At 52.3% G+C, this 25,736-nt stretch overlaps 10 protein-coding genes across 11 annotated transcripts; 6 read left to right on the top strand and 4 right to left on the bottom strand.

The window, feature by feature from the left end:
• Positions 1-42: 42 nt before the first annotated feature.
• PV05_00466 (uncharacterized protein) lies at positions 43-1,627 on the top strand. The gene is made up of 2 exons (XM_013465362.1): positions 43-352; positions 415-1,627. Exons 1-2 carry the CDS (start codon positions 261-263, stop codon positions 1,511-1,513), a joined length of 1,191 nt encoding a protein of 396 aa, XP_013320816.1. The 5' UTR covers positions 43-260; the 3' UTR covers positions 1,514-1,627.
• Positions 1,576-3,422, bottom strand: PV05_00465 (uncharacterized protein). The gene is made up of 2 exons (XM_013465361.1): positions 3,139-3,422; positions 1,576-3,085 (listed from the first exon to the last, which is right to left on the bottom strand). Exons 1-2 carry the CDS (start codon positions 3,265-3,267, stop codon positions 1,703-1,705), a joined length of 1,512 nt encoding a protein of 503 aa, XP_013320815.1. The 5' UTR covers positions 3,268-3,422; the 3' UTR covers positions 1,576-1,702.
• A 1,000-nt stretch (positions 3,423-4,422) lies between these two features.
• Positions 4,423-10,062, top strand: PV05_00464. Of its 2 annotated transcripts, XM_013465360.1 has the most exons (11): positions 4,423-5,278; positions 5,370-5,506; positions 5,568-5,786; positions 5,880-6,348; positions 6,413-6,907; positions 7,000-7,024; positions 7,112-7,768; positions 7,826-8,643; positions 8,701-8,811; positions 8,870-9,273; positions 9,355-10,062. In XM_013465360.1, the coding sequence occupies exons 1-11, from the start codon at positions 4,524-4,526 to the stop codon at positions 9,840-9,842; spliced, it is 4,578 nt and encodes a 1,525-aa protein (XP_013320814.1). In that variant the 5' UTR covers positions 4,423-4,523; the 3' UTR covers positions 9,843-10,062. The 2 variants fall into 2 exon arrangements, with proteins under 2 accessions (XP_013320814.1, XP_013320813.1); XM_013465359.1 differs by having other exon boundaries at positions 8,870-10,062.
• Positions 10,063-10,511: 449 nt separating this feature from the next.
• PV05_00463 (uncharacterized protein) lies at positions 10,512-11,507 on the top strand. The gene is made up of 2 exons (XM_013465358.1): positions 10,512-11,121; positions 11,181-11,507. Exons 1-2 carry the CDS (start codon positions 10,752-10,754, stop codon positions 11,432-11,434), a joined length of 624 nt encoding a protein of 207 aa, XP_013320812.1. The 5' UTR covers positions 10,512-10,751; the 3' UTR covers positions 11,435-11,507.
• An 834-nt stretch (positions 11,508-12,341) lies between these two features.
• Positions 12,342-13,290, top strand: PV05_00462 (uncharacterized protein; the record flags this gene model as incomplete). The annotated part of the gene is made up of 2 exons (XM_013465357.1): positions 12,342-13,107; positions 13,154-13,290. The coding sequence occupies 2 exons, from the start codon at positions 12,342-12,344 to the stop codon at positions 13,288-13,290; spliced, it is 903 nt and encodes a 300-aa protein (XP_013320811.1).
• Positions 13,291-14,683: 1,393 nt separating this feature from the next.
• On the top strand, positions 14,684-15,191 carry PV05_00461 (uncharacterized protein; the record flags this gene model as incomplete). Its single annotated transcript, XM_013465356.1, has 1 exon — positions 14,684-15,191. One exon carries the CDS (start codon positions 14,684-14,686, stop codon positions 14,993-14,995), a length of 312 nt encoding a protein of 103 aa, XP_013320810.1. The 3' UTR covers positions 14,996-15,191.
• Positions 15,192-15,795: 604 nt separating this feature from the next.
• On the bottom strand, positions 15,796-16,232 carry PV05_00460 (uncharacterized protein; the record flags this gene model as incomplete). The annotated part of the gene is made up of 2 exons (XM_013465355.1): positions 15,796-16,044; positions 16,155-16,232. The coding sequence occupies 2 exons, from the start codon at positions 16,230-16,232 to the stop codon at positions 15,796-15,798; spliced, it is 327 nt and encodes a 108-aa protein (XP_013320809.1).
• Positions 16,233-16,999: 767 nt separating this feature from the next.
• Positions 17,000-18,157, bottom strand: PV05_00459 (uncharacterized protein). Its single transcript, XM_013465354.1, has one exon. The coding sequence runs from the start codon at positions 17,866-17,868 to the stop codon at positions 17,083-17,085; it is 786 nt and encodes a 261-aa protein (XP_013320808.1). The 5' UTR covers positions 17,869-18,157; the 3' UTR covers positions 17,000-17,082.
• A 298-nt stretch (positions 18,158-18,455) lies between these two features.
• Positions 18,456-20,412, top strand: PV05_00458 (uncharacterized protein). Its single transcript, XM_013465353.1, has 4 exons — positions 18,456-18,825; positions 18,966-19,549; positions 19,657-19,774; positions 20,026-20,412. The coding sequence occupies exons 1-4, from the start codon at positions 18,656-18,658 to the stop codon at positions 20,183-20,185; spliced, it is 1,032 nt and encodes a 343-aa protein (XP_013320807.1). The 5' UTR covers positions 18,456-18,655; the 3' UTR covers positions 20,186-20,412.
• Position 20,413: 1 nt separating this feature from the next.
• On the bottom strand, positions 20,414-25,490 carry PV05_00457 (sulfite reductase (NADPH) hemoprotein, beta-component). The gene is made up of 2 exons (XM_013465352.1): positions 25,309-25,490; positions 20,414-25,216 (listed from the first exon to the last, which is right to left on the bottom strand). The coding sequence occupies exons 1-2, from the start codon at positions 25,475-25,477 to the stop codon at positions 20,586-20,588; spliced, it is 4,800 nt and encodes a 1,599-aa protein (XP_013320806.1). The 5' UTR covers positions 25,478-25,490; the 3' UTR covers positions 20,414-20,585.
• Between the last annotated feature and the right edge of the window lie 246 nt (positions 25,491-25,736).

Below are 25,736 nucleotides of genomic sequence, written 5' to 3'. Positions count from 1 at the left end.
CACCAACCACTACTGATAGAGGTTACTCGCTACTGGAAGAGATGACTCCAGTGACTCCAGTGACTCCGTAACTGCTTCCATGTTTCAGCTCGTCGATCATTCTCTCCATTTCCAAGGATTCTCCCCGTCCATCCTGCGGAATGCGCCCTTGATAGGGCCTACCTTCTAACACTTTGTAGAAAACATGTTCTTCATATTTATACCCTGACAATTCTCCCACTGCTTTGAGCAATCATCTACCCATCCCACACCCGTTCAAGATGGCGACGACACCAGTGCCACCCAACAAAAAAGTGGCAGCGATGCCCGCAGAGTCGGAGCTCGTAGCATTCGACCACAGTGCCGCAGGACAGTGAGTTCTTGTGTTTTGAAATCCCTTGCTGATCCCATGGTGTACTAACTCGTCTCGTGCAGTCAAGGAATCAGCTCTAATGCATCCGGCTCCCTGATCATCAAGCCATGCACACAAGCCGAGATCGACTTCTACGAGTCCGCCAAAGACCACCCTCTCTTCCAAGCTCATATTCCCACGTTTATCGGCTCCCTATCCCAGCATGAAGACCAAGACGCCATCGCTCCCTTGCTTGACTCCACGATCAATACCGGCGCAGTGAACGGCACCAGTCTCCCTGCGCCCGGGCTGTCGAAGCGAGTGTCGTGGAAGCCCTCGGGCGGCAAGAAGTTATCTACAGGCCTGGCCATTGTGCTGGAGAATGTGGCAGCCGGCTTCAAGCATCCGAACGTGCTGGACGTCAAGCTCGGAGCACGACTTTGGGCCGACGACGCTCCGCCTTCGAAGCGGCAGAAACTCGACGAGGTCGCGAACCGCACGACCAGTGGCACTCTAGGCTTCCGCGTGGCGGGCATGAAGATTCGACACCACCACCACGATGATGGAGATACGGCGCATCAGCCTCACAAAAACGAAGAAGAAGACCCGGCGCATGTGCAGATCAAAAATGGTTATAAATCATACACTAAGTTCTATGGCCAGTCGTTCAGTCAGCATACCGTCGTCGACGCGTTCACCACATATCTGGGTGGCGTGCACCACGACCCGAGCACAGGGAAGAAGGTGTTCAGGCGGAAACGCGCACATGTGATCGTGCAGAGACTGATTCGGGAATTGGAGAGTATCCAGTACGTGTTGGAGAACGAAGAGAGTCGGATGTACAGTGCCAGTGTGTTGATGGTGTATGAAGGAGACGACGAGGCTCTCGAGGTCGCCATCGAACAGGAACAGAAGGAGGAGCAGGAAGTGCCGATAGAAAACGACATTGTAGATGGAGAAGGCGACGGCGAAGAAAATGGTCAAGATCGAGATGGAGATGAAGCCGAGTACGAGCACGACGACGACGACGACGACGACGACGATGAAGTACCCCCAAAAGTGCATGAGGTGAGGCTGATTGATTTTGCGCATGCCTCGTGGACGCCTGGTCACGGCCCGGATGGGAATGTCCTTATGGGTGTCGAAAGCATCTTGCGCATATTGAAGGACTTGATTGACTAGACTCGGATATACACATGGATACTTTGTACGACTGCGAGACAAAAGTAAAGACGGAAGTATTGGGACAATCGATCATGTTATAGGTACCATGAATTGATCTGATCAGTCACTCAGCTATTGTGATCATCTGCTGCTATTCAAAATGTCGCCTGCCTTTCCGGCATCTTTGAATCTCTATTTTCTCGCAGGTCACGACCTGTCCATGCCCAGTATCGGCTCCGGCCAGCCTGCCCAGACAATGGCACGGTTCGGCACCCGTCCAGCCACAGGGCTAAGGAGACTGATACGCCCCCTTGCTTCGTCGGTATCTGTGACATACAAGAACCCCATCACACTGCTGTCCCGGATGGTCTCTTGTTCAGCTTCCGGGTCACAGTTCATAACTGCTAGGATGGAGCTGCGAATCGCGGCATACGGTGCCGTTATTCGTTCATAGATCTGCGAGGCAGGAAGAGGCACCTTGGACGGACCACCATCTGAAATAGTCTCATCGCCCATACCGCCGCCAGGCAGAAAAGTTTCTTCGTCTTCATATGCCCCGCCCATGGAAGAAGAAGTAGGATCGGGAGTGCTGCCTATCCGCCTCCAGACAGTCATCGTCGAAAAGTCCACCTGCTGTTGCCGAGGTTGTAGGGAGATGCCGTTGCTCAGACGGGGGTTGCCGTAGAAATATGTCTTGACCTGTGCCGCTCGGAACGCCTGCATGTATGCCTCGTCACGATCAACACAGCCTCCTGATTTGGCAAGCTTGATGACCGAAATTGTTGCCTGTGATGTGGTCGTGCCCGTCGACCGAGAAGCTGTTGGCTGACCGTCAAAGCGCTTAACCATGTCGCTGTATAGCCTCTCGGAGCCAAGGCAGACAATCGCCGTCACGGCAAATTCGGCCACAATGTCTTGAATGATGCCATAGCCTACACCGCCGTCTTTGGTGCTAATGAGAGTACCTGGAGTGTCGATGATGAGACCACTCTCCCGCGCTTCAGGATCCTGAGCGATTCGACCAGAAACGGCGAGCGCTAGCCGGCTGATCTGAGCCCTGTAGACCTTTCCATCCTTCTCTTCTGGTTTGGAGCTGCCATAGAAGTAGACCAGAGGTAACTTGACGGGGATAGCACCATTGGGACCGCTCATGGGTGCAGTTCCCCATCCTTCTTCAATGTCCATCATACTTTTGAACACTGTAGCGGTCAGCGTTCCCGGTATGCTCATGACTCCCTCCTTGACGTCTAAATTGACCACGACTGGCGACCGGGCTGATCGTGAAGCGTAGCCCGTGAGGATCTTTGCGAGTGTGCTCTTCCCCGCATCCTCTGGTCCTAGAATCAGAACGCGAGGTCCTTCTCGTCCTGTGGCTTTGGCTTGTTCGCGCAGTGTCTCAAGCGCAAAATGGGCGTTGATATACTCGCTCATGGGCGTTTCTTCGGCGGTATACTCGCTCTGCAGGGCATCACCGCTGACTTCGAAAGAACAGCCATTCCAGGTGTAGATTGCGGCTTTGATCCCCGTGAAGGTGTAGGTGTTTCCGGGGACGAGTTCGGTGCCAAAGAGCTCGGCCGCTCCAGTCAATACCTACGAGCAGATTAGTTAGTAGGAGTCAACAGGGAGCGAAGGCGCAGTAATACCTTGACCTGGATGTACTTGCCCACAGCGGCCTCGAACCGCCACTCTGAATCTTTAGCTAAGTCATGGCGGTTGATCTCGATGGTGGACACCTCCTCCGGCTCTGCTAGTCCAAGACCAGGCAAAGACATCTCATCATCTTGATTTGGAGGGGCAGAAGAACTCCTGGGGAGAAAAACAACGGCCTGCAGAGTGAAGTCATTTCAATCGCAAAGTCAAGGCAGGTTAGCCGAGTGCTTCTTGTCTTGGCATATTAGTCAGCCTACTATTGCATTTTGCGGTGTTCTCATGAAGGAGTCACAGAGGACACGACACCCACAGGGAACAACTAAAGCCAGCGATCTCTAAGACAATATTTAGGGCAACATTGGCTATTGTCCTCACATTCTGAGAACCGGACTTCCCACACATCCAGCTCAAGGATGGCCCAAAGTGGCCGGCACCTGATGGTCAACGATCCCTTCTCGACTGGTGTCTATGAAACCCTCGATCGCCGTGTCTCAAGCACGCCTCGACGGAGGGTGCTCCGACCGATAGCAAATCAGTCTGCTCCTATTCCGACGCATACGATGAAGCGTACTTTGGCTTTGCTGGCGAATGCTTGGGATTAACTTCCTTAGTCACGCACTTAGTCATTGATGTGCATTGGACTAGTCACAACTAATGTACAATCCGTGGATCCTTTGTCAATCCTTTAGCAGGCCTCCGGTACTCTTTGCGGAGTACTCGGATCCCTGATCTTCAACATTCTGGATCAGACCGATATGCACGCCCACACGCCGACCTCTCTCGCAAATGGTCGACATGATCCTCAATGGTCAGCTCTTCGCCGCGTAGTGCCAAGACAGTGGATTGGTATCCAAGCGAACTCCTAAGCCGAGTCCAAGCATGTAAGACTCCGTGGTCTGGTGATGGCTCGCATCGAGCTTCCTCGCAACATCTGGGTATGGTTATTGCCAAGTCAACAACACGAGAGTCTTCAGTGTTTACGACTAATTCGACACGACTGGTTCGACCCGGGGTTGTACGTGCATGTCAGCGGCTCACGGACCAGCAGGATAATCATTCTTACTTGCGGAATCCCTGGCACTGAAGGTAAAATCACCCCAATCTACACCTGATAGGTCGACCACCAACGTGCTCGGATGTCTAGGATCTATTTGTTTTTGTTTCCGTTAGACTTGCGATCGGCAGGCTCCTAATCCGTATCTCGTTCCTCATCACCCCATTTTAAGGCCTCCCGCAAAGCTGGTGTCCTTATATATGTGCTTGGCATGATGCACTCGTATCGCTTAGCTCGCTCTGCCCGGGCCTCGACTAGGTGGTGTCATTGTGGACATCTGCTTTCTTGTTTCTTCAAGTCTTCAGTATTGTGCCCTTTCGTACCATGACTTCTAACAAGGGCGAGCAAGAGCAGCAGCACGCCTTTGAGCGTGCCTCCGTGGACGATACTGCTCTTTCCCACCAAGCATCGACAAGCAGCGAAGAGAGTTCTCCAGATCAACACTTTGAGCCCATTCGTACTAGGAAAACACGGGATGAGGCCGACTATCAGTTTGACCGTGGCGATGCTGCCACACGGACTGAGCTGGCAAGACTGGCCTCAGTGCTGTCTGGGGTCCAAGCTGTCCGTACAACCACAAGTGAGGGTCTCTCGAGGCAAGACACAGTCGCAGGAATGGCGCCAGAATCCCCAGAGTTCGATCCCAACCATCCGTCCTTCAACTTTTTTCTTTGGTTGCGGAAATTCTCACAACTTCTCGAACAGCAAGGTGTCAAGCACCGAAGGAGTGGCTTCACGTTCAAGAACCTCAGCGTCTCCGGCAAAGGTGCCGCTCTAGTGCTCCAGCAGACTGTGGGCTCGATCTTCATGCAACCTTTTCGTATGCGCGAAATCTTCAGCCATCCTCCAGAGAAGCAAATTCTACGCAATTTCAATGGACATGTCGACAGTGGGGAAGTGCTCATCGTTCTAGGAAGACCTGGAAGCGGATGTTCTACCTTTTTGAAGACCATCTGTGGAGAGCTCCAGGGCCTTAGCATTCCGAAAGACTCCAGCATTACATACAGTGGGATACCGCAAGAAGTGTTCTTGAAGGAGTTTAAGGGTGAAGCTGTCTACAACGCCGAGAACGAAAGGCAGTAAGTCTCGCCAAAGCACGTAACAGTGCTGCAGGAGCTTTTGTACTTCGGTAATTGACGGTACAGCGTTTCGGTGCTAACGACGTGATAGTTTCCCTCATTTGACGGTTGGGGAGACCGTTGAGTTTGCTGCCGCTTGCCGCACACCGTCTAATCGCATCTTCAACGTCCCCCGTAAGGTATGGATCAAACATATATCATCTGTGATGATGAACATATTCGGTCTAAGTAAATCTGCCGTCGCCCATTTGTTGCGTTGGATCGCCCTTACTGATGTGGCTTTCAACAGGTCACACTCGCAACACCAAAGTAGGAGATGATTTTGTTCGAGGCGTTAGTGGCGGAGAGAGAAAGCGTGTCAGTATTGCCGAGATGGCACTCGCTGGACCTCCGATAGCTGCATGGGATAATTCGACCCGCGGACTGGACTCTCAGACGGCACTCGAGTTCGTCCGCTCCCTGCGAATAGGCGCAGATGTTGCTGGCCTCACGTCTCTGATAGCCATTTGTAAGTCTGGTGTATTTCCAAGAGCTGTGCCAGCTACACACGAGCTAGGCGCTCTGCCACCGTCATTTCCCCCCGCCTTCTGACCTTTTGCAGACCAAGCATCCCAAGCTATCTATGACTTGTGCGATAAAGCAATTGTCTTGTATGAAGGCAAGCAAATCTACTTCGGCCCCACAGACGAAGCGAAGGCGTATTTTGAGGATATGGGCTGGTATTGCCCGCCGCGACAAACGACCGGAGATTTCCTGACCTCGATCACCAATCCTCGTGAGAGAAAGCCTCGGGAAGGCTACGAAAATCGAGTGCCACGTACAGCTGAAGAGTTCGAACAATATTGGCGCGAGAGCCCGAACTACAAGTATACCCAAGATGAATCTGCTCACGCTGCGGAAGTGAACGCCGACGGAAAGCAAGCCCTCGACACATTCCGAGAATCTCACAAGGAAATGCAGGCGCAACATACTCGTCCACAATCATCTTACACTATCAGTATACCCATGCAAATCCGCTTGTGTACGAAACGAGCATACCAGAGGCTGTGGAATGACAAAGCTTCAACAATGTGAGGGCGCTCAGATATACTCACTATCCATTGGCTTCATGATGCTGACTTATTTCTGTTGCAGTGCCGTCATCTTCAGTCAAGTCGCACAAGCCTTGATTATTGGTTCCGTATATTTCGGCACTCCGCTCTCCACTGGATCCTTCTTTGCGAAAGGCGCTGTCCTCTTCTTTGCGGTGCTCCTTAGTGCTCTGCAGTCGATTGTTGAGATCAACACGCTATATGCCCAACGACCGATCGTTGCGAAGCACAAGTCCTACGCCTTTTATCATCCCTTCACCGAGGCTGTTGCGGGAATCCTGGCTGATCTGCCGATCAAGTTCTGCGTCACTACCGTTTTCAACGTTGTATTGTATTTCCTCGCAGGTTTAAGGGCCGAACCATCTCAATTCTTCATCTTCTTTCTATTCAACTTTATGGCCATGTTGACAATGTCAGCCATATTCAGATGTACTGCAGCTGTCACCAAAACGATCTCGGCCGCTCTCGCAATTGCCGGCATCATGGTGCTGTGGATTGTCATCTACACTGGGTTCACCATCCAGCGAACTTATATGCAGTATGTATACTCCTCGTTGGAAGACTGTGCCATTCAGGCTTGCGTCTTACCTACTCCCGTCCACAGCGGTACAGGTAGCTAACAAAGTGCAGTCCGTGGTTCAAATGGACTAGTTGGGTAAGTTTACTGAATCCTCGAGCATGACTTATCTTCTTCAACCTTGAATGTCGTTGATGGAGCCACCCTCTGACGCATCAACGACAGATAAATCCGGTCGCGTATGCATATGAGGCTCTGATAGTCAACGAAGTGCACGGTCGCGAATTCCCATGTGCAGCGAGCAGCTTGGTCCCTCCTTACGGCCGAGGAAACAACTTTCAATGTGCTGTTTCAGGCGCTGTTGCTGGTCAGATCAATGTCTCTGGCGATGCATGGGTGAAGTCATCTTACGGCTATTCCTACAGCCATATCTGGCGGAATCTGGGGTTCCTCTTTGCTTTTATGATATTCTTCTACGCCATCTACTTCGTTGCTACCGAATTGAACTCCGATTCGACATCCACCGCAGAGTTCTTGGTATTTCGACGAGGTCATGTTCCTGCCTACATCCAGAATGGTGGGCGCAAAGATGAAGAGGCCCCCGATCACGCCGAAGCGCCGACGGTGGCCGGCAATGGAGTTGATGAAAAGCAGGAGGAAGATGTCAATGCCCTTCCGCCGCAGAAGGACGTCTTTACTTGGCGGAATGTCACCCTTGACATCAAGATCAAGGGAGAGCCTCGAAGATTGCTTGATGGTATATCCGGTTGGGTTAAGCCTGGTACCCTGACAGCCTTGATGGGCACATCAGGGGCCGGAAAAACGACGCTTCTTGATGCGTTAGCACAGAGGACTAACATTGGCGTCTTGACTGGCGACATGGTGAGGATTTCCAACGATATCTATCACTTCTCAAGTCCTTAGCTAAGATTTTCGCAGCTCGTAAACGGCAAACCATTGGATGCATCATTCCAACGCAAGACAGGCTACGTCCAACAACAAGACTTGCACCTTGAAACCACCACTGTCCGAGAAGCACTTCGATTCTCTGCATATCTTCGACAACCAAAATCGGTCCCGAAGCAAGAGAAAGACGCTTTTGTCGAGGACGTCATTCAAATGCTCAACATGGAAGATTTCAGTGAAGCGGTTGTCGGTAACCCGGGCGAGGGTCTGAATGTTGAACAACGTAAATTGCTGACGATTGGTGTCGAACTCGCTGCGAAGCCGGCTCTTCTGATCTTCCTGGACGAGCCTACTTCTGGACTGGACTCTCAAAGCTCGTGGTCGATCGTGGCATTCCTTCGGAAACTCGCGGACTCTGGACAAGCTATACTGTGCACCATCCATCAGCCATCGGCCATTCTCTTCCAGGAGTTCGACAGGCTTTTGTTCCTCATGAGAGGGGGCAAGACCATCTACTTCGGTGACATCGGACCCAACTCACAGGTACTGCTTGACTATTTCGAACGGAACGGCGCTCCCAAATGCGACGAGAACGACAATCCGGCCGAGTACATGCTAGACATATGTGGCAAGAAGTCAGACCGAGACTGGAGCGAGGTCTGGAAGACGACTCCCGAAGCCAGAGAGGTTCAAGCCGAACTCGATCGAATCCATGCAGCAAAGGGATCCGAACCTGTTGCTGATCATGGTCCAGCCACCGAATTTGCCATGCCGCTGACCTCGCAGATTCACTATGTTACCGTTCGTGTTTTCCAGCAGTACTGGAGAACACCGTCATACATCACTGGCAAGTCAGTAGAGCCCGTCATGCTCCGATGGAGACGCCGTCAAAGCTAACACTGGAACAGGTTCATATTGGGCATCATGGCCGCGTTGTTCATTGGCTTCTCTTTCTACAAGCAGAATGCCACGCAGGCCGGCTTGCAAAATACGCTTTTCGCAGTCTTCATGCTTGTCACGTAAGTCCTCTCTATTTCTGCCTGATTCACGATCCCGTGACTAATGGCTGCATTGCAGTATTTTCTCCACGCTGGTCCAGCAAATTATGCCGCGTTTCGTCATCCAGAGGTCGCTTTATGAGGTTCGGGAACGACCGTCCAAAGCCTACTCTTGGGTGGCCTTTCTTGTCGCCAACGTCGCGGTGGAGATTCCATATCAACTCGCTCTCGCTGTCTTGATGTGGATTTCCTGGTATTTTGCAGTCTTCGGCAAGAACCAGTCGAACCAGACGCGTGGATTGATGCTGCTTTTCGTGGCTCAGTTCATGATCTTCACCAGCACGTTCGCCCACATGATCATTGCAGCCATGCCGGACGCCGAAACAGCAGGAAACATCGCCACGCTCCTGTTCAGCATGATGCTCACGTTCAACGGCGTGCTCCAATCGCCGACAGCGTTACCCGGGTTTTGGATCTTCATGTGTATGTTTTTGGCTATCAGCCCCGTGCCATTAATGGTGTTTTGCCGCCTTCACGGCCTTTGCTGACTTGCCTTTTTTATAGATCGCGTGAGTCCGATGACCTATCTCATCTCCGGCTGGGCGAGCACCGGTCTACACGGCCGACGTGTGGAGTGTGCGCGGAATGAACTGGCCATATTCGATCCACCGTCGGGTCAAACCTGCCGACAATACCTGGCCGAGTACTTGCAGGCCGGGGCACCGGGACAGCTGTACAATCCCGGTGCGACGAGTGGCTGCGAGTACTGTCCGCTCACGTCTGCGGATCAGTTCCTCGCCGCGAGCAATGTTTACTACAGCGAGCGGTGGCGGAACTTTGGCATCGGGTTCGCTTACATCTTTTTCAACGTCTTCGCCTGCATCATGCTGTACTATGTCTTCCGGGTGCGACGGTTCAGCATCACCAGCCTTGCTAAGTGGCCGGCTCTTGTCGCGGATGTCGTTCTGATTCAGGGTTTCAGGAGGTTGTTCGCACGACATGTGGAGCCTACGCCGCCTGGGAAAGAGGCACAGAGTCACAAGGCGTTTTGAGAGGCGGGTTCTGAGGAAGGAGGTGTGGCTTGGATTCTCTTCTTATGGTGGAAATTTGGGACAGTGATTGCGTTTGTATAGCTCGATGTTCATTGCTTGACATATTACCGAGTACTAGTACTCTGTAGAGTGCGAGAGTGCTTAATAAAGGCTGTGTCATCCGCTCCGTCTCTTGTCAGTCCCTTGCAGCAGAGGAAGAGCTTAGCACAGCTTAGCAGAGCTTGTATGTAAGCCTAAGTGGCCCTTAAAAGGCGACGTCAGTGGCTGTGAGTCGGCTCACGGTCCAGGATGACCACCGTCCGAGCCGGATGCCTTCAACCTAAGGTAGTCAGCCCACTCTCCGTCCGTCCTCATCTCTTTCTAGGACGGCCACGCAAAGGCCGGGCCATTATAATTGTTGGCCCCCGTGTTGCAAGATCCGGATGCGCGTTTCGTTTCGTGCAAAAGTTCTCCCTGGAAGATCTGGCGGTCAAGGGTGTCAACCGGCCGGGGTTCAATGCTTATCAGCAAGTCGGTACGGAGCAAGAAACGGTTCGTAGGGACTTCTCCCGAGCCGTACCATCCAGTTACAGTTGACCACCTTGTGGCCCCGTGCTCGAAGGGGAACATGGTGGGCCTTCAGTACGATTAGCCCCAGGTCCAATCCAGGCACATGCTTCTGCTCGGGAACTATGGAGTAGTATCCTCGAGGGATGCTAACCAGAAAGCCACTGGAGCTGCGCTTCAGGCGTCCACTCATACAACGTATGCGTCTCGTCTCGTCTCGAATACTTAAAGCCAGCAAGACTCCTGTTGAAAAGCGCAAGATCAACTCGTTCGGCAACAGCATCAACCAGGCGGAATCCAACTTGATATATCAACATTCGCAATTCTCGACACGAGTAACTTAAATCCCTTCAAAACACCACCATGGCCTCAGTCGATAATCTCTTCGCCGCCATCGAGAACCGCATCTCTTGCTACTCGCTCACCAACAAGTCTCCCATCCCTGATTCTCGCATCCACGAGATCGTCAACTCAACAGTCAAACACGCCCCATCCGCGTTCAATGTCCAGTCCGCTCGCGCAGTTATCCTGTTGAAGCAGGACCATGAGAAGCTCTGGGGTATCGGCGACGCCTGCCTTAAAAAGGCCATGCCAGAACCAGCGTATCTGGCTCTTGCGCCCAAAGTCCAGGGTTTCAAGGAATCCTACGGAACGATTCTGTTCTTCGAAGACCAGGCTGCTCTTGATGGCTTGAAGAGCAAGAACCCTGGCATTCAGCATGTCATTCCTGAGTGTAAGCCATTCCCCGTAGTTCGGAGGTGGTGAAGTTTTCGCGCTGACAAGCCATCACAGGGTCTCAACATTCCAACGGCATGCATCAGTTCATCGTGTGGACGGCCCTGGAGCTTGAGGGCCTAGGTTGTAATGCCCAGCATTATAACTTCATGCCCGATTTCGTGGATCAGGTTAGGAAAACTTGGAGTCTGCCTGAGACTTGGGAGTTGCACTGCCAGCTTGTCTTTGGCCAGCCGAAGGTGGGATTGACGAGGAGTCGCGAAAGGACGTACCTGCCGTTGGAGGACCGGGTGAAGATGTTTGGCGCGTGAAGGGTAGGAGCGAAAATTACCAAATAGACTCTGACAGGCGTAGAAGACCAAATCCAAGATCTGTTTCAACTTGTGTGAACATTTCCAACTTCCTCGCGCCGCTGTCATTGGATTCCTTCATACTGAAGTGAGCACAGCCCAGTGTTGCGTTGCTGCCTAAACACGACTTTCTTCTTGTTGTCAGCTTGCAGTTTCTGTCTCCTCCCGATGGTTTTCTCATTGCCAGTCCACCACACTGGTTGTCCAGCACTTGAATGCAGGGACGTCAAGACCACTTTCAGTGTACCGGAAGTGACTGACAAAGACACTTGAAAGCTCCTCGCCTCTCCTTAGGACTGATCGATCTGTTCGCTTGCGTCGGCCATCCGCCAGGGTCGCGCGACCCATCCTTCGAGCCACAGGTATTCGGGTTCCACGCCTGACAGATTGCAAGGGCACATGTCTCTAGTAAGATCTCCGAAGATACGGCATGATGTTGAGGACTGACCGGTGGAAAGAGTGCCATCCTTCACCAGAGTGCGCTTGGGGAAATGTGAATTTGAAGACCATTCAGCCAGAGGTTGTTCCAATATGGACGGGGACGGTTTGACTTTCAAGTCGAGGATGCTTTGTACAATTTTCTAAAAAATATTTACTGGGGACCCTTCTCGATGTTATCGAGGGAGAGAAGCTTAGTCCCACAAATAAGCTGTCCAATTCAGACCGGCAAGCCGCTGATACATTGCATAGGGAATGGGTAGAAAAGGAACATCCTAAACATATCAAGGCACATCTTCAACAGGACATACCGGATAGTGCTAATAGCTTCCGGACACCCTCCAGAACATCAATCAGATGCCATCTACAACTGGAACTGCAAGGCCAAAGTCAAATTGCACTGGCGGACACTGGAGCACAAGAAAATGTGATGTCTGCAGCACTCGCTAGGGAGCTCAACTTGAACGTCCAAACGGATCGCCGCACAACCCCTCGCTTCGAAAATGCCGTTGGAAAGAGCATGGAAGTGGCAGGCCATGCCACTGTCGATTGCCAATTCAGTGACGAACCGCAGAACACGGCTAGCATCAAGTTCTGGATCCTGCCAAAAGTCGTTGTTCCTTTGATAGTGGGCAAGCAATTCCTGGAAAAGACAAGTTGCCTGACCACATTCCATCACCGCCTTCGGAGGATGAATGTTTTCAGGAACTTGAGTCCAAGGATTCTGCATATGGAATTACCAAGACTGCGGCTGCCATGTCAGGTTGGGAATCAATTAATGCTAGCGAATCCAGACACTGGGTCAGATCTGGATCTGATGTTTGCATCGTGCTTTCGACGATCGAACCTCAGACTGCAGGAGCTAAGACATGCACGTCAATTTGTCGAACTTGCCGATGGCTCAATTGCACGTCTTTCTGGGTTCGTCCGCGTACTGTTCGCCATGGGTAGTGGCGGACAACCAACACAGCTTCGGGACTTCTATGTGATGGAAGGGTTGACATCGGACATCCTGTTGGGGAATGCAACGCTAGAAGTATTCGATGCCTTCAATGCACACAAGGACGATTTCTTCGATTTGCAGGAGTTTGACGTACGGTGCGATCTCCATTGCATCCGCTGGGTGCCGAGATCTCGGAGCAAAGAGTTCCTGGAAAGTCCATTCGAAGACTTTGAGTTCATAGTGCCTAACACAGGTAAATCTGCATGCAGCTGCAGTGCGCCATCCACTGACCCAAGCAGGACATGAAGATGAGGCTTCCGTCCCACATACTCGGCGGTCATGGTCGCAAATTCTCCGTAGGAAGCAAAGGAGGACTGGAAATGAGAAGCTTACAGGTGCAGCGGCCCCTTCAAAGTTATCCCTGTTCGAGAGCTGATCCGGACCACATAGTGAGCGAATCCGAGGCCCGTTACGCCCAGTATCTCCGTTATCAAGACGACAGAGAGGTCCGACGGAGATTGAGAACGGACGAAGACATTGCGAAGCGGCTACCTTCGCAGCGGCAAACAGCTCTGGACTCAGAACAACAGCTGCGACGGAGCTACGACCAGCGGCGCGACGCTTTCATTGCACGATACAGGGCGGCAGTCGCAGGCGCGACTTGTATATCAGGACTGTGAGGCGTGAGGGAGCTGGGTGGACGTTTCATTCTCGGAGGTTTGCATTAAGTGCTGTCATAGTAGATGGTCGGTGTTGACATTGCTTAGGGAGAGCGTCTAGCGAGCAGTGATGTTCGACTCTCTTCTGACATTGCAATTTTTATGAGGTTATTCAGGAATGAGAAGAAATGAACAGTGATATCTCAAGCAAGGCGGTCAAGTGGTGAAATCTTGCACGTGATCTCACTTTCAGGGGCAGTGGGGGCATCATGGGGGCATCATGGTCGAGGGTCACAGGACTGCACGTGACTAAGCTTGGCAAATTTTGGTGACAGACAGTCAAACCTGCCACGACCTGACCGACTTCTCCCTTCTCCCTCTTCTCACTCCTCTCAACCCCTCATGCTAGAATAGCACTGGCCTTATGCGATTCCCTCGTGCCCCTTGATACCTGCCATGCTGTCTTGAAATACGAGAGGCAAGGAATCTCTGTCCAAGGTCTGAGGGCCCCAGGGGACAAGCTAACCGCATACCTTTTGATCCGAGGGGTGCTGAGAATCCCTAGAACTCTGACACACTCCGAAATCTCATTGCACTTTCCTGCTCGCTGGCTCTGTGTTCTGCTCTCATACGAACCATGAATAACACAGTTCTCCACCTGGTCTCTAACGGGTTTACACGTGCCAACAGATCAGGATCTTGGTTCCCCACCAGCCGCAGAATCAACCTTTCGCGTAGCATCGGGAGGAACGGCATCGCTTACGGTGAGGTGGCAGCTGTCGGGTCCTTGCCCGATTCAGCCTCACCACATGTAGCTGATGCTTGATTGACCCTGAGCACTCATGGCAGCACAGACTCTGGCACCGGTGCTCTTTCAGGAGCGCCGACGCGCCCAGCGCACATTATTGCGCGTATTAGCGACAAGATGAATAGTCCGGGCAACTACCGATGGCAAGCAATTCACTAGCTGCAGAGAGAGTATGGCAAAGGTGATTGCCAGACCGGCCCCTATTCACGGTAGGACACTACCTGAGGAAGTATATCCAGTTCCAAAAATTCCATGGGTTTCTTGCTTCTCCCCACTCCAAACCTTCATCTTTAAAGGTTTGCATTACGCAGAGTTCAGGTTTCGAGCTGTCGACTCGCGAAACGTTGACTCCGCCTACAAGCATGGCTGAGTACGTAGCGCTCCAAAACCTGGAGAATGACGAGGTCGAGATCGCCGCCGCCACGAGTAGCGACATCAACAACGACACTCCAAGATGGGCTCTAGACCCTGAAAAGCAGCCTACAAGCCGGCGGACGCTTTGGAAACAGCATCTCTATTCTGCGCTGATCACGGCTCTGCCTCGATACATCAGACCCGGCGGACTACGCGACAGGGATATCGGCCCAACGTCCTACTTAGACGCTCTTCGAGGCTACGCGGCCTTCAACGTGTTCATCTTCCACATATTCGGGACGAACAATCAGAATGATTGAAAACATCAACCGATCTTGAATCTTCTCTTCGCAGGTCGGGGAATGGTCGCTTTGTTCTTTGTCATCTCCGGCTACGCTCTGGGATACCGACTCCTGATCCTGACACGGCAGGGCGACACGGAACGCCTGTTGAACGCACTCGCCTCGTCGACATTCCGCAGATACTTCCGGTTGTACCTCTCGAGTGTCGTCGCATGCATGATCGCGCTTGGCCTCGTGCGCCTGCGCTTCTGGAACGGCATGCAAGGCGGGTGCTGGAGAGACAGCTTTATCGCTCAGGATGGGTCATGGTCATGGTCAGTTTGAGTTTCAGGTGCAATTACGGAGTACATCTCAGGAAAACCCCCTGGAAGTGTCCTGTCCTGTCCTGCGGAGGGAGTGGGGCTGCTCACCGGATTCGAAGCGCTGCTCCAAGTTCTGATGGCGTTCTTGATCTTGGAGGAGGCCAGGGCAGATCGGTCTTGGTAGACATTATTCAACTGGTGGAGAGGTTGGCCGGTTAGATTCTTTGAAAGTACTTTCCATCTTGAGGGGACGGTGGACGTCCGGACAAAGGAGAAAGGATGTCAGCACTTACTCAGATATTCCAGTTCCAATAATTCTGGGAGTGTGAGTTGTTGCTGATGGCTTCGACGGGCGGAACGGATGCAATGGCACCGTAGATGGCTTCTGGATGGTTCCGACGGTACACCGTCGCAGAGGGAGCCGCCATACGATCCTACCGGAGCCGAGTCAGAACCCAGTGGTTTGACCGATTGATTCGGGAAAAGATGTGTGTACCCCAAGAGGTGGGTGTGGCGTTAAGGCGTGGACGGACCGCTGAGGACTATGACCTTGCCGTCCTGCGCACCGGTGATGTTCTGCTTGGTATGGTCCATGAAGGCGACGCCGTCGGCCATGACGTTGTCCAGTGTCAGGTATGCGTATTCGTTCCATTGCTTTGTAGGGTCGCTCGCTCCGAAAGGGGCACTCTCGCCAAAGTAGCGGTGCTCGAGGGTGACAGCGATTCCGTGGGTGTCCTTGGCCCAGGTATACGCAATGCTCGTATCCTGTGACGTTTAACTTTTAGATTTTCAAGTTTCATGTTTCATGTTTCAGAAAAGAGAAAGAGAGCAAGCAGACATGGCGTAGTCTGGCAAAGGGGTATAAGTTAACTCACGATACAGTCAAGGTAGGTTTGCTCCTCGCCTTGATAGAAGAAGATCGGTCCGCCTGGCTTGGAAAAGTTGGTGACCATGTTGTATTTCTGGCGGAATGTCCCGTTGTGCTGGCCAAAATGGTGGATGGGTTGGTCGAAGAATGGGAAATGGCAGTCATTATGGTTGGGAGGTACAGCTGGTGGTTCATTGGGGGTGTCGGTGCTGGCGCGAGATAGTATGTTGTTCCGCGAAGCTCAGTAGGCACGACAGATGAGAGAGATCGTATTGGAGCAATGGCAAGAACGGCAAAGAGTCTCATGCTGGGGATTTGCATGGTTGAACGAATCTGAAGAGTGATTGGTGTTGGTTGTCGAGTTTCGTCGACTGACCTGTACCATAGCTGACCTACTGAGCAGTGGCTTATGTACCTTGTTGAGAGTGATAGTGAAGAGCTTACCTTTTCTTGTCGACACCACAGCCTTGAGCCCAGATGAGCTTAGATTGCGACCATACTGAAAAAGCCGTTAAGGCAGGAAGCCCATGTTGGAGTGCTGTGTCTTGAATTCATGGCGGTCCAGCAAGCTGAACACCCGGAAGCTGATGATGGGAGTACAATGACGAAGGACGGGACCTACTCTCGCCGACTCCTTTTGAGTCTTTCAGGAACAGTCACCATTGAGAGACGAACAAAGCGATCAAGTCAGCAGGGCCATCGACAGTCCAGCTTGAGATTTTGATTTGATGAGGTTTAGTTTGCGAACACGAGAACAAGGCGCCCCGGACGCCATGGCGAGGCTGTGGTATGCCTTGCCTGGCCTGGTTAGCCAGTGATGGACGTTGAGCGAACCTAGCTGGGTGCATGGGTGGAATGCCTGACTTACTCACATTGCTACGCTCTATCGCACACCCCAATCAAGAGAGATTCGACAATTCTCTCATCAAGTTCATTCAATCCTTCTTCAGTTCCCAACTCCTCCACGTCCGACCTCTCCATAGCCCGTCGAAGAAGTCCCTCACACCGTACCCCTTCTGCCAACCATTCTGACCGATTCCACCACTCTGCTCCTCGCTGATCTTCCAGAACAATGTCCCATCATAACAACCTTTGAGATCATCCTTCCACACACGGCCGTCCTTCTGGAGGAGCAACCACGTCGTCCACAGCTCCATGAACGCAAAGCTCCACCCAGCGACATCGGCGGCGCATCGATTCTTCTTCCACATACGCCACATCTGATCCGCCGATAACCCAGCACATCTGTCCTCGTCCCAACGGTCGAACATCCCGTCAAATCTGTCTTGGTGGAAGTGGCCATCAAGGTCGAAAACGCCGGTGTCAGACCCATGTTTGGCTTTGTGGATGCTTCCAACGTATATACGCAGCCAGGGATCAGGTAACCAACTATGTCCCAGTGTCGTGGGGTAGGAGAAGAAGATGGGAATGAGCAGGGAACCAATTGAGAAGATGATGCTGAAGCCTAGCTCTCGGAAACCAGTGTAGACGTCCATAGGGTGGATGATGCCATCACTGTCACGATCCCAGAAGAGAACATGTTGTTGAAGGGCTGTGAGTTGAGGCTTTTCAATATTGTGGTCGGTGAATGTGGTGGTCGGGTTCGGACAGCCATTGGCGAGCTCAGCGTTTGATTTCGTGGCTGGTCTTTTTCGTGGTGTTGATTGTGGGACTGTGAGAGATGTGACTGAGCTTGCTGAGCTCGCTAAATTTGCTTCCATGTTCTCTTAACAAGTTAACAGGCACCCAGACAGCTGTGCTTTGGCATTTGGTTTCGTGTGTGCTTGTAATTGCAAAGGCTGGATGTCGTGGTACTTGAAGTCGTGCTGACCTCCTTGGGGGAGTGATTACCACAAGTTCAATTTCTTACTAAACGTTTCAGTGGCTCGGAGTAGCTGGCGAGGTTGTCTACTCGTAATAGTACTTGACTCGTTGGGTAGATGATGCTGCAGTCGAAGGTCATGAAGTCATCAAATTGGCACCATCAGCAGAAAGACAGGAACATGTGAAAAGGTGCTTCCTGACCGCCTTTACAGTTCTCAGTTCTCCGTACTGTGTACAACAATTTTCAGGTCTAGGCGCACTATTTAGGCTTAGGCAACCCCGGATCCTAGTTCCGGGGGGCGAAGTAGCTTTCCTCTAGGTGCCTCGGTACCCAGCCAGTGCTAGCCTCACCAGCCTTGAATGGCCTCATCTCGCTAGACTGCATCCCAACAAAACCTGACTCGTCGAGGGAATCTTGACCGCATGACGGGCGTTACCGCGATCTGCTTGATCTGCTAAACACGGTTTTTGAATTTGTTCCTGCATACGACAAACTGTCATTGCGTCAATTGTAGCTCTCGTCCTCCTCCTCCTCCTCCTCCTCCTCGCGCACACAAACAGCAACTTGCATGCTGACCAAATATTCCATCGCACAAATCTATCTCGGCCACGACCACTGACCTCTAGTACTACTGTGGGACCTTCACACCCTACCACAGTACTTGCGGAGGGTATATCTACAAGATGGGTGATCCAGGTGTACCCAACACAAGCAACCAGGCTTCGTCCTCGGAAAACCACGTCGGCGACCAATTCGAAGTCCCAGCATACGAACCTCACCCATCATCCACGACCCTGAAAGGGCGCATACGACACCACTATGAGCTGGCCTCGGATTATTACTATTCGTTATGGTACAGTACTCACTCACTCCCTTTCCCAGTCCTTCCCAGTCCTTCCCACTCCAACAGTCCTTCAACAAACACTGCTCTGCTCTTCTGCTACAACCCTAATTGAGGTGAGCTCCATTTACTGATAGATGAACACAAAAAAGGGGCCAACACATCCACCACGCCTACTTCCTGTCACCCACCGACACCAAAGAAACCGGCCAAACCAACTTGATCAACCTGCTTCTCGAAATCTCCTCGCTCAGCCCCAACAGCACCGTCCTCGACGTCGGCTGCGGCATCGGCGGCACCACACGCCATCTGGCCCGCGACCACGGCTGTACCGTGACCGGCATCACCATCAGTGGCCGACAAGTCCAGATCGCAAAACGTCTCACAGACAATGAGTCTTCTAGTACTACCACTCCTACTAGCAACAACTCTCGGTCTCCCGATACCCATACCAATGCCAATGCCGACAAATTCACCCCCATCGGCACGCGAGGCGGCCGTGTCCAGTATCGAGAACTCGATGCCGAGAAAATGGACTCCGACTTCCCCCCACAGAGCTTCGACTGTGTATGGATATCCGAAGCCCTCAGCCATTTCCCGGACAAACCGTTGTTTTTTCGGAATGCCGCGAGACTCCTGAGACCCGGCGGGACGGGCAAGCTAGTCATCGCGGACTGGTTCAAGGCTGAGGATTTGGATGCTGAGGCCATGGAGTCCGATATCAAGCCTATTGAAGGTACCTCCCTATCATTGCCTTTACCTTCCTAAATTACCCCCTTCTTCTCTTCTCCTTTCTCCTTTCTCGGAGGAAGTCAAGCGCTGACCGACGACCGCAACGCACAGACGGTATGCTCCTCCCTCCTCTATGCACGCAGGCCGACTACGTGTCCTTGGCCGAATCCGCAGGTCTGAAAGTCCTCCACCAACCCAAGGACATCAGCAAGGATGTCGCAAAGACCTGGTACGTTTCTGAGTTCTACGTCTCTTGTTTCTTTTTCTGCGCTACACTCGAACCAACCCAGCTCATGGGCACCAAACAGAGGCTCTACTGCCCTACCTGCCTTGCCCTGCCCTGTCGTTGCTGGCACCTCTACTCTACTGCCTACTGCCCCTGTTGCTGCAGTTGCTGCTATACTCTCCTATCGACCGAACACGAATTTTGTTCTTGGTTCGATTTGAAGGCTTACCACTCCCCTTTTTGGGCATGTGTAGGGATATCTCCTGGGACCTGATATCGTCCCCCTCACTCTGGGCATTCGCCATCTCCCAAGGTCGAGACGGACTGGCCTTTTTACAAGCCTTCCGCGCCATGCGACGAGGTTATGCGAACGGCACGTTTCGCTATGCCGTCATGGCTTTCGAGAAACCATGAATCCCCAACCGGCATTCAGGATTGGTGTGTAGAGATCGAGATCCAAGATTCAAGAATCATATAGAAGTACATTAGGTACCAGGTACTTAGAAGGGGTTCCATCGTCTTACTGGCATAGATTATGCATATACGCAACCAGGGTGCAACTGACGTTTTTTGGAAAGACATCTCTCAATACTTACCTAATAGGTTAGATCAGACATACAATACACTTAAGTGAGCATCTGGTCATCTTCAACATGTATGATTTGATTCTTCATCGACTACAAATAGACAACCACGCAATGCAAGAGACTACAGTAGCAAATTTTTGGAACATCCAATCATACAATGCAAGCCGCCTTCAATCTTTGACAGTCCCACCCAGCAGCAATCAAAACGACGCGACAACAAGTCAACCTCACTCTTCCTCACTCTCCACCTCGGCCGTGTTATCATGGAAATACTTCCCTTCGGTCGTCTCATTGATCACACCCGCCCGAATGGTCCAGTCCCCAAACCGTTCACCTTGGTTTCTTTCTTTGGCATACCGTCCCAACAGACCTCTCATGATCTCCAGGATCTCATCTTCCTTGATACTGCTCCTGTACAACTTGTTCAGCCTCTGCCCATGGTACCCACCACCGAGGTACATGTTATACGCGCCGTAGGCTTTACCCACGAACGCGGCCTCGGCAAGCCAGGGTCTAGCACACCCGTTCGGACAACCCGTCATGCGCATGACGATGCTATCCTGCGACAGGCCGTTCTCTTCGAGACACCCCTCGAGCTTGGTGATCAGCTCCGGCAGGTACCGCTCACTCTCGGCCATGGCGAGACCACAGGTCGGGAACGCCACACACGCGGAACTGCTCAGTCTCATGCCCGAGAACTGCGTGTTGTCCAGCTTGTATTTCTTCATCAGCTCGACGAGTTTGGGTTTGGCTTCGTCCGTCACATTGGACAGGATGAGATGCTGATTGCCTGTCAGTCTAAACTCGCCTTCGTGCACCTTTGCGATCTCGACAAGTCCAGAACGCATGGGGAAGTCGGCAGTATCTTCGATACGACCGTTCTCGATGAAGAAGGTGAAATGGTTCAAGCCCTTCTCGTCCTTCTGCCAGCCGAACGTGTCAATGTTGCTGGCGAACTTGAACGGCCGGGGAGTGTCGAATTTGATGTTGAGGGGATCAAGGAGCTCTTGGACCTTGGCCTTGAACACTTCATTGCCCATGTCGTCCATGGTGTACTTCAGACGGGCGTGCTTGCGGTTCTTACGGTCGCCGTGATCGCGCTGAACCAACATGATCTTCTCACAGACCAAATGCGCCTTGTCCGCAGGGACGAAGCCCATCATATAGCCTGTGCGAGGGTATGTCTTCTTGTTGTTGTGCGTAACACCCATGCCGCCACCAGCGAGGATGTTGAAGCCCTCAAGATGCGCGTTGTCCTTTGACCTGATTGCGATGAGTCCTACGTCGTGCGCATACACGTCTGTGTCGTTGTGTGGGGGGATGGCGATGGTGATCTTGAACTTGCGGGGCAAGTACGTTGGGCCGTAAAGCGGTTCGTAGTCTTGCACAGCGTCGCCAGCCACTTGGGTCTTTTCGCCGGTCTCGTTGTCCTTGAGCCAGATCTCGTGGTAGGCGGTCGTAGAGGGCAGGAGATGGTCAGAGATTTTCTTCGACACAGCGTGTACTTCTCGGTGATATTCTGACATTGTGGGCAAGCTGGAGCACATGACATTTCTGTTGACGTCGCCACATGCAGCTATGGTGGTCATTAGAGCCTTATTGATTGCTCGCATGGCAGGCCGCAGCTTCGACTTGATGACACCGTGGAATTGGAATGTTTGCCGGGTGGTCAGTTTCATGGTCTCGTTTCCGTGGGCGGAAGCAATCGCGTCCATTTGCAGCCACTGTGAGGGCGTGGCGACACCGCCGGGAAGTCGACATCTGATCATAAATGAGTATGCAGGCTCCAGACCTTGGGCTTTGCGCTCGTCTCGCAAATCACGGTCATCTTGCATGTAAGTGCCATGGAACTTGGTAAGTTGCTGATCTGGGGCAGATATAGCCCCTGTCGAGTTGTCCTCCAAACCCTCCATGATGGTGCCTCGAAGATAGTTTGAAGCAATCTTGATGTCTTCGTTTGTCAATGGCGCCGGTTCCTCGGGAAGACCTTCGACGTTAGCAACATCGAGAGCTTGCCAGAGTCTCGCTTCCCATTCCTGATACCCAGTTTGATAGCCATCAGGATCTTGATCGTCACCGAGACCGATAGCAGTCAGTGACTTGCCACCCAGAAACTGGACTCGTGCGTCAAGATCTTTGCCTGGCTTATTGTAAAAGATTCTGTCCTCCTTTCTAGGCCAGTAATGACTGTCACCCAGAGCGAAGACCGAATAGTGAACGTTGGACAGGTCCAAATCTGCTGCGTCCTTGATGCCCTCCCAGAAAGCGCGGCCATTCTGGGGAAACTCTCCTTGACCAGCAGTACTGGTGATCATGACCACATTCTCCTCGGTGGGGAGATCCTCCAGAGGATAATCATCCATGGCGAACACCATGGTCTTCAAACCGCGGGCCTTACCACGGTTGCCCAGTCTCTTGGACAGACTTTCCGCATTGCCATTGTCCGACGCGAAGAGGATTGTCAGTGGTGCTCCGTAGAGACCCTCCAGCATCTGTTCATAAGCGTCCTTGGCTTTGCGCTTTTGTAGCTTGCGCACCTCGGATCCATAAGACTCTGAAAGGTTGGCAGCAAACTGCGGATGTCGGTTCATGACCTGGGTCAGCTGGTTATCTCGGCGTAGGAACTCCTCCAGCTCTCGCTTGATGCGCTCAGAGTCCAAGGAGAAAGTTGGCTCTCCCTTGTCTTCGTTGGAGGGGTCCCATCTGTACAACGGCCAGTAGCCCATATCCACTGCCTTCTTGGTCTCTTGCAAGACGGTCAATGGCGAATCGTTCTCCTTATTGTATGGAAGATAAGCAAGGACGACGGAGGGACCATTGAACTTTTCTGCTTCGATCATGGCTTGCAGAACTTGGGTGTAAGAGCTGTAGACAGCCACTGACGCCACGTAAGCATTGCCGAAGTTCATGGCATAAAGTCCGATGTCCTTCTTGCGTCTCATCGAGTCTGCTTGAGCTCTTTCCGAATATGGTTCAGAGTCAATGATGAGCATGTTGACGTTGGCGCCCGATGACAGGACATGGTGCACTCCTGAGTTGCCCAGATCATAAGCCCATGCGTCGGACCCAATCAGCCATTGAGACTCCTTGAAGAAGAGAGCCTTATTGTCGAGCAACCTATTCGAGAGCCCAGACCCGTCATTAGCCAAGCGGGCAAGGACTTCGGATGCATATTCATTTGCCTTTGAAGCATCATTAGCATTTAATGCCCATCTAGACAACCACTGCTTTGGCGACTCAGTGATGAACTCATTGCTTCGTGCAGCCTCTTCGGCCTCCTTGACAAAGTGCTGACGTCGTTCAATCCGTGCAAGGAGAGATCCGAATCCGTACTCAGGAGACGCGGCTAAAGTGGCAGATACACCTGCATTCTTTTGCTTGAGCTGGTTGGCAATATATAGTCTGTTGCTGAAAAGTTGATCGAGGATCTTGAGGTACGCGTTCTCGAGCTGGGGCTGCTGGGGAATAAAATCGTCGACGGTAGGCTCGAGCTCATTCCCAATGGTCAGATTCTGGATTGAGACCATCGTCACCTGGGAGGAGCGACCACGCCGGCGAGAGTGTTTTCGGGGCGTAGCCGGAGGAGCAAGATTTTGGAAGATGCCTCGTAGGGCTTGCAATGCCGTCGCAGCATCAATCTGGCCTAGCCGGTATTGCACCAAGGAAATATGGCTTTGACCTCCAGCACCAGGGCTCAAGCTGGCCAGTAAATCAAGGAAAGTAGGACCCCACTTGGTAGTCTTCCTCTTGATCTGTTCCAAGACAGCAATTTTCTTGATTGATCTTGGGATGGAATCCAAAAGTACTGCACTACCTAGCCACGGTCGATATAGTCGAGCTGTGATGAGACCCACATTCGTCAAATCCACTGGTACATCATCGGAATCGAGGACGTCGACGAAGACGCCGGTCGAGCCAAATATAAAAAGAGCGTCTTCCGCATCGGGCGGTCCAGAGTATTCGATCGCAGAGTAGCTTCGACCGGTGGCTTGCGAGATGACAGCCCAAATATCGCTAACGTAGGTGAATATATCGGTGGCGCTGACAGGACGAGTAATGGGAGTCTCGATGGTGGTAGCTAGAGAAGATGGTGCAATGCTTTCGGAAGAGCTGTCCCTTCTCGACGAGGGCGAGGAGGACACATCAGTTGTACCGTTTGTCGAAGAGGCTGGTGCTGCGGGTGATAGCAAATCTCTCGAAGCGGCGGGAACTGTCTGCCGCGACGGAACATCTGGCAGACCTAGGTCTGTCACTGTTGCCGTCCTCCCAGTGCTGGCATACAGCGTCTGTTCATCTGAGGCGGCATGCGAGGCCCGCAGTCCAACGCCAGTCTCCAACAGTGTACTGACCAATTCCCGACTTTCAACTGGTATAGGATTGTCCTGAAGAGAGTTGCTGGGATCGTAGAAATGTATGACACCCTTGCCACTCTTGATCGCCAAAGCATGGGCAGTCAGAGCAATGTCTTGCGCCTCTTGTAGCGTCTCTGACTGCAAAAAAGTGAACCCACATTGTCGGATGGAGCTGATTTCGGAGAAGTCTGCCTGTTGGGTTGCCAGCGCCACATGAAGGACCACAGGATATTGAGCAAGCTTATAGAGATGAGGAATCGAGGTCAGGAGTATGGAGGAAGGAGCGGTGACTGCGACCAGCTTGCCAGCCTGTAGAGGGGTATACGCCGAGAGTAGAGGGTCTGCATTTTGGCGGACTGGGATGATCTCAGGAAGCGCCTTCGAGACGAAGCTCTTTGCCTGGTTTGCAGTAAATCGAGCAAAGTGGTGGGAAAACTCGGAGTCGGTGCTCAGCGACGGCTGGACAGAAAGAATGACATCGCTGGCAAGATATGCAATTCTTGCAACTATAAAGGCGAAACGTGTTAGCTGTCGACCTTTGTGCCTGCGCTGCGAGTCGGGTTGGGGAACGGGCAGAAAGCTGCAGGGAAGTACGTACCAGCTTCCGCGGGGCTTGCAGCAGACCCCATCTTGAATTCTGGTTGCTCGTTCTCTGGGAGGAATCGACACACAAAACGAAGAAACAGAACGGGAGGAAGGTCCAAATGCGAGAGAAATAGTAGTAATCCTCCAAATATTACTGCATGCTTCTCCGCCTCTCGGAGCATCCACAGAACCCTCGAAGATGGGCTTCTTTTACTCTTTTTGCTCTGGAAATTTTTATTGCGCCGGCAACTCTTCTCGTCATTCACTCCGGCTGGATGATGATTGGTTGTCCATCGATTGCGACATCGAGGTCAAGGCCCGGATGTGCGGCGAAGAAGAAGCCTAGGCAGTGGCTACCGAGCTCCCTACCGCCCACCGACAGCCCACCTATAGGCATCGAATAGGTAGTGACAGCTTGGTAGCCAGGTGGGTTGTCTCCAA

The sequence above is a fragment of the Exophiala xenobiotica genome (assembly GCF_000835505.1).
Source record: "Exophiala xenobiotica strain CBS 118157 unplaced genomic scaffold supercont1.1, whole genome shotgun sequence".
In the NCBI taxonomy this organism is placed as follows: Eukaryota; Fungi; Ascomycota; class Eurotiomycetes; order Chaetothyriales; family Herpotrichiellaceae; genus Exophiala; species Exophiala xenobiotica.
The sequence above is the reverse complement of the archived record's forward strand: the minus strand, read 5'-3'. Positions and strand labels throughout refer to the sequence as shown.

What these genes read in the sequence shown, in the direction of transcription:
- PV05_00466 (XM_013465362.1), top strand. Translation starts at nt 261, where the DNA reads ATGGCGACGACACCAGTGCCACCCAACAAAAAAGTGGCAGCGATGCCC. An exon ending in GACCACAGTGCCGCAGGACA is followed by an intron (nt 353 to 414) that starts GTGAGTTCTTGT and finishes CGTCTCGTGCAG; the next exon opens with TCAAGGAATCAGCTCTAATG.
- PV05_00465 (XM_013465361.1), bottom strand. Translation starts at nt 3,267, where the DNA reads ATGTCTTTGCCTGGTCTTGGACTAGCAGAGCCGGAGGAGGTGTCCACC. An exon ending in GCAAGTACATCCAGGTCAAG is followed by an intron (nt 3,086 to 3,138) that starts GTATTACTGCGC and finishes ATCTGCTCGTAG; the next exon opens with GTATTGACTGGAGCGGCCGA.
- PV05_00464 (XM_013465360.1), top strand. Translation starts at nt 4,524, where the DNA reads ATGACTTCTAACAAGGGCGAGCAAGAGCAGCAGCACGCCTTTGAGCGT. An exon ending in CCGTCATACATCACTGGCAA is followed by an intron (nt 8,644 to 8,700) that starts GTCAGTAGAGCC and finishes ACACTGGAACAG; the next exon opens with GTTCATATTGGGCATCATGG. An exon ending in CGGGTTTTGGATCTTCATGT is followed by an intron (nt 9,274 to 9,354) that starts GTATGTTTTTGG and finishes CCTTTTTTATAG; the next exon opens with ATCGCGTGAGTCCGATGACC.
- PV05_00463 (XM_013465358.1), top strand. Translation starts at nt 10,752, where the DNA reads ATGGCCTCAGTCGATAATCTCTTCGCCGCCATCGAGAACCGCATCTCT. An exon ending in TCAGCATGTCATTCCTGAGT is followed by an intron (nt 11,122 to 11,180) that starts GTAAGCCATTCC and finishes AAGCCATCACAG; the next exon opens with GGTCTCAACATTCCAACGGC.
- PV05_00459 (XM_013465354.1), bottom strand. Translation starts at nt 17,868, where the DNA reads ATGGAAGCAAATTTAGCGAGCTCAGCAAGCTCAGTCACATCTCTCACA.
- PV05_00458 (XM_013465353.1), top strand. Translation starts at nt 18,656, where the DNA reads ATGGGTGATCCAGGTGTACCCAACACAAGCAACCAGGCTTCGTCCTCG. An exon ending in GATTATTACTATTCGTTATG is followed by an intron (nt 18,826 to 18,965) that starts GTACAGTACTCA and finishes AACACAAAAAAG; the next exon opens with GGGCCAACACATCCACCACG. An exon ending in AAGGATGTCGCAAAGACCTG is followed by an intron (nt 19,775 to 20,025) that starts GTACGTTTCTGA and finishes GGGCATGTGTAG; the next exon opens with GGATATCTCCTGGGACCTGA.
- PV05_00457 (XM_013465352.1), bottom strand. Translation starts at nt 25,477, where the DNA reads ATGCTCCGAGAGGCGGAGAAGCATGCAGTAATATTTGGAGGATTACTA. An exon ending in TGCAAGCCCCGCGGAAGCTG is followed by an intron (nt 25,217 to 25,308) that starts GTACGTACTTCC and finishes TCGCCTTTATAG; the next exon opens with TTGCAAGAATTGCATATCTT.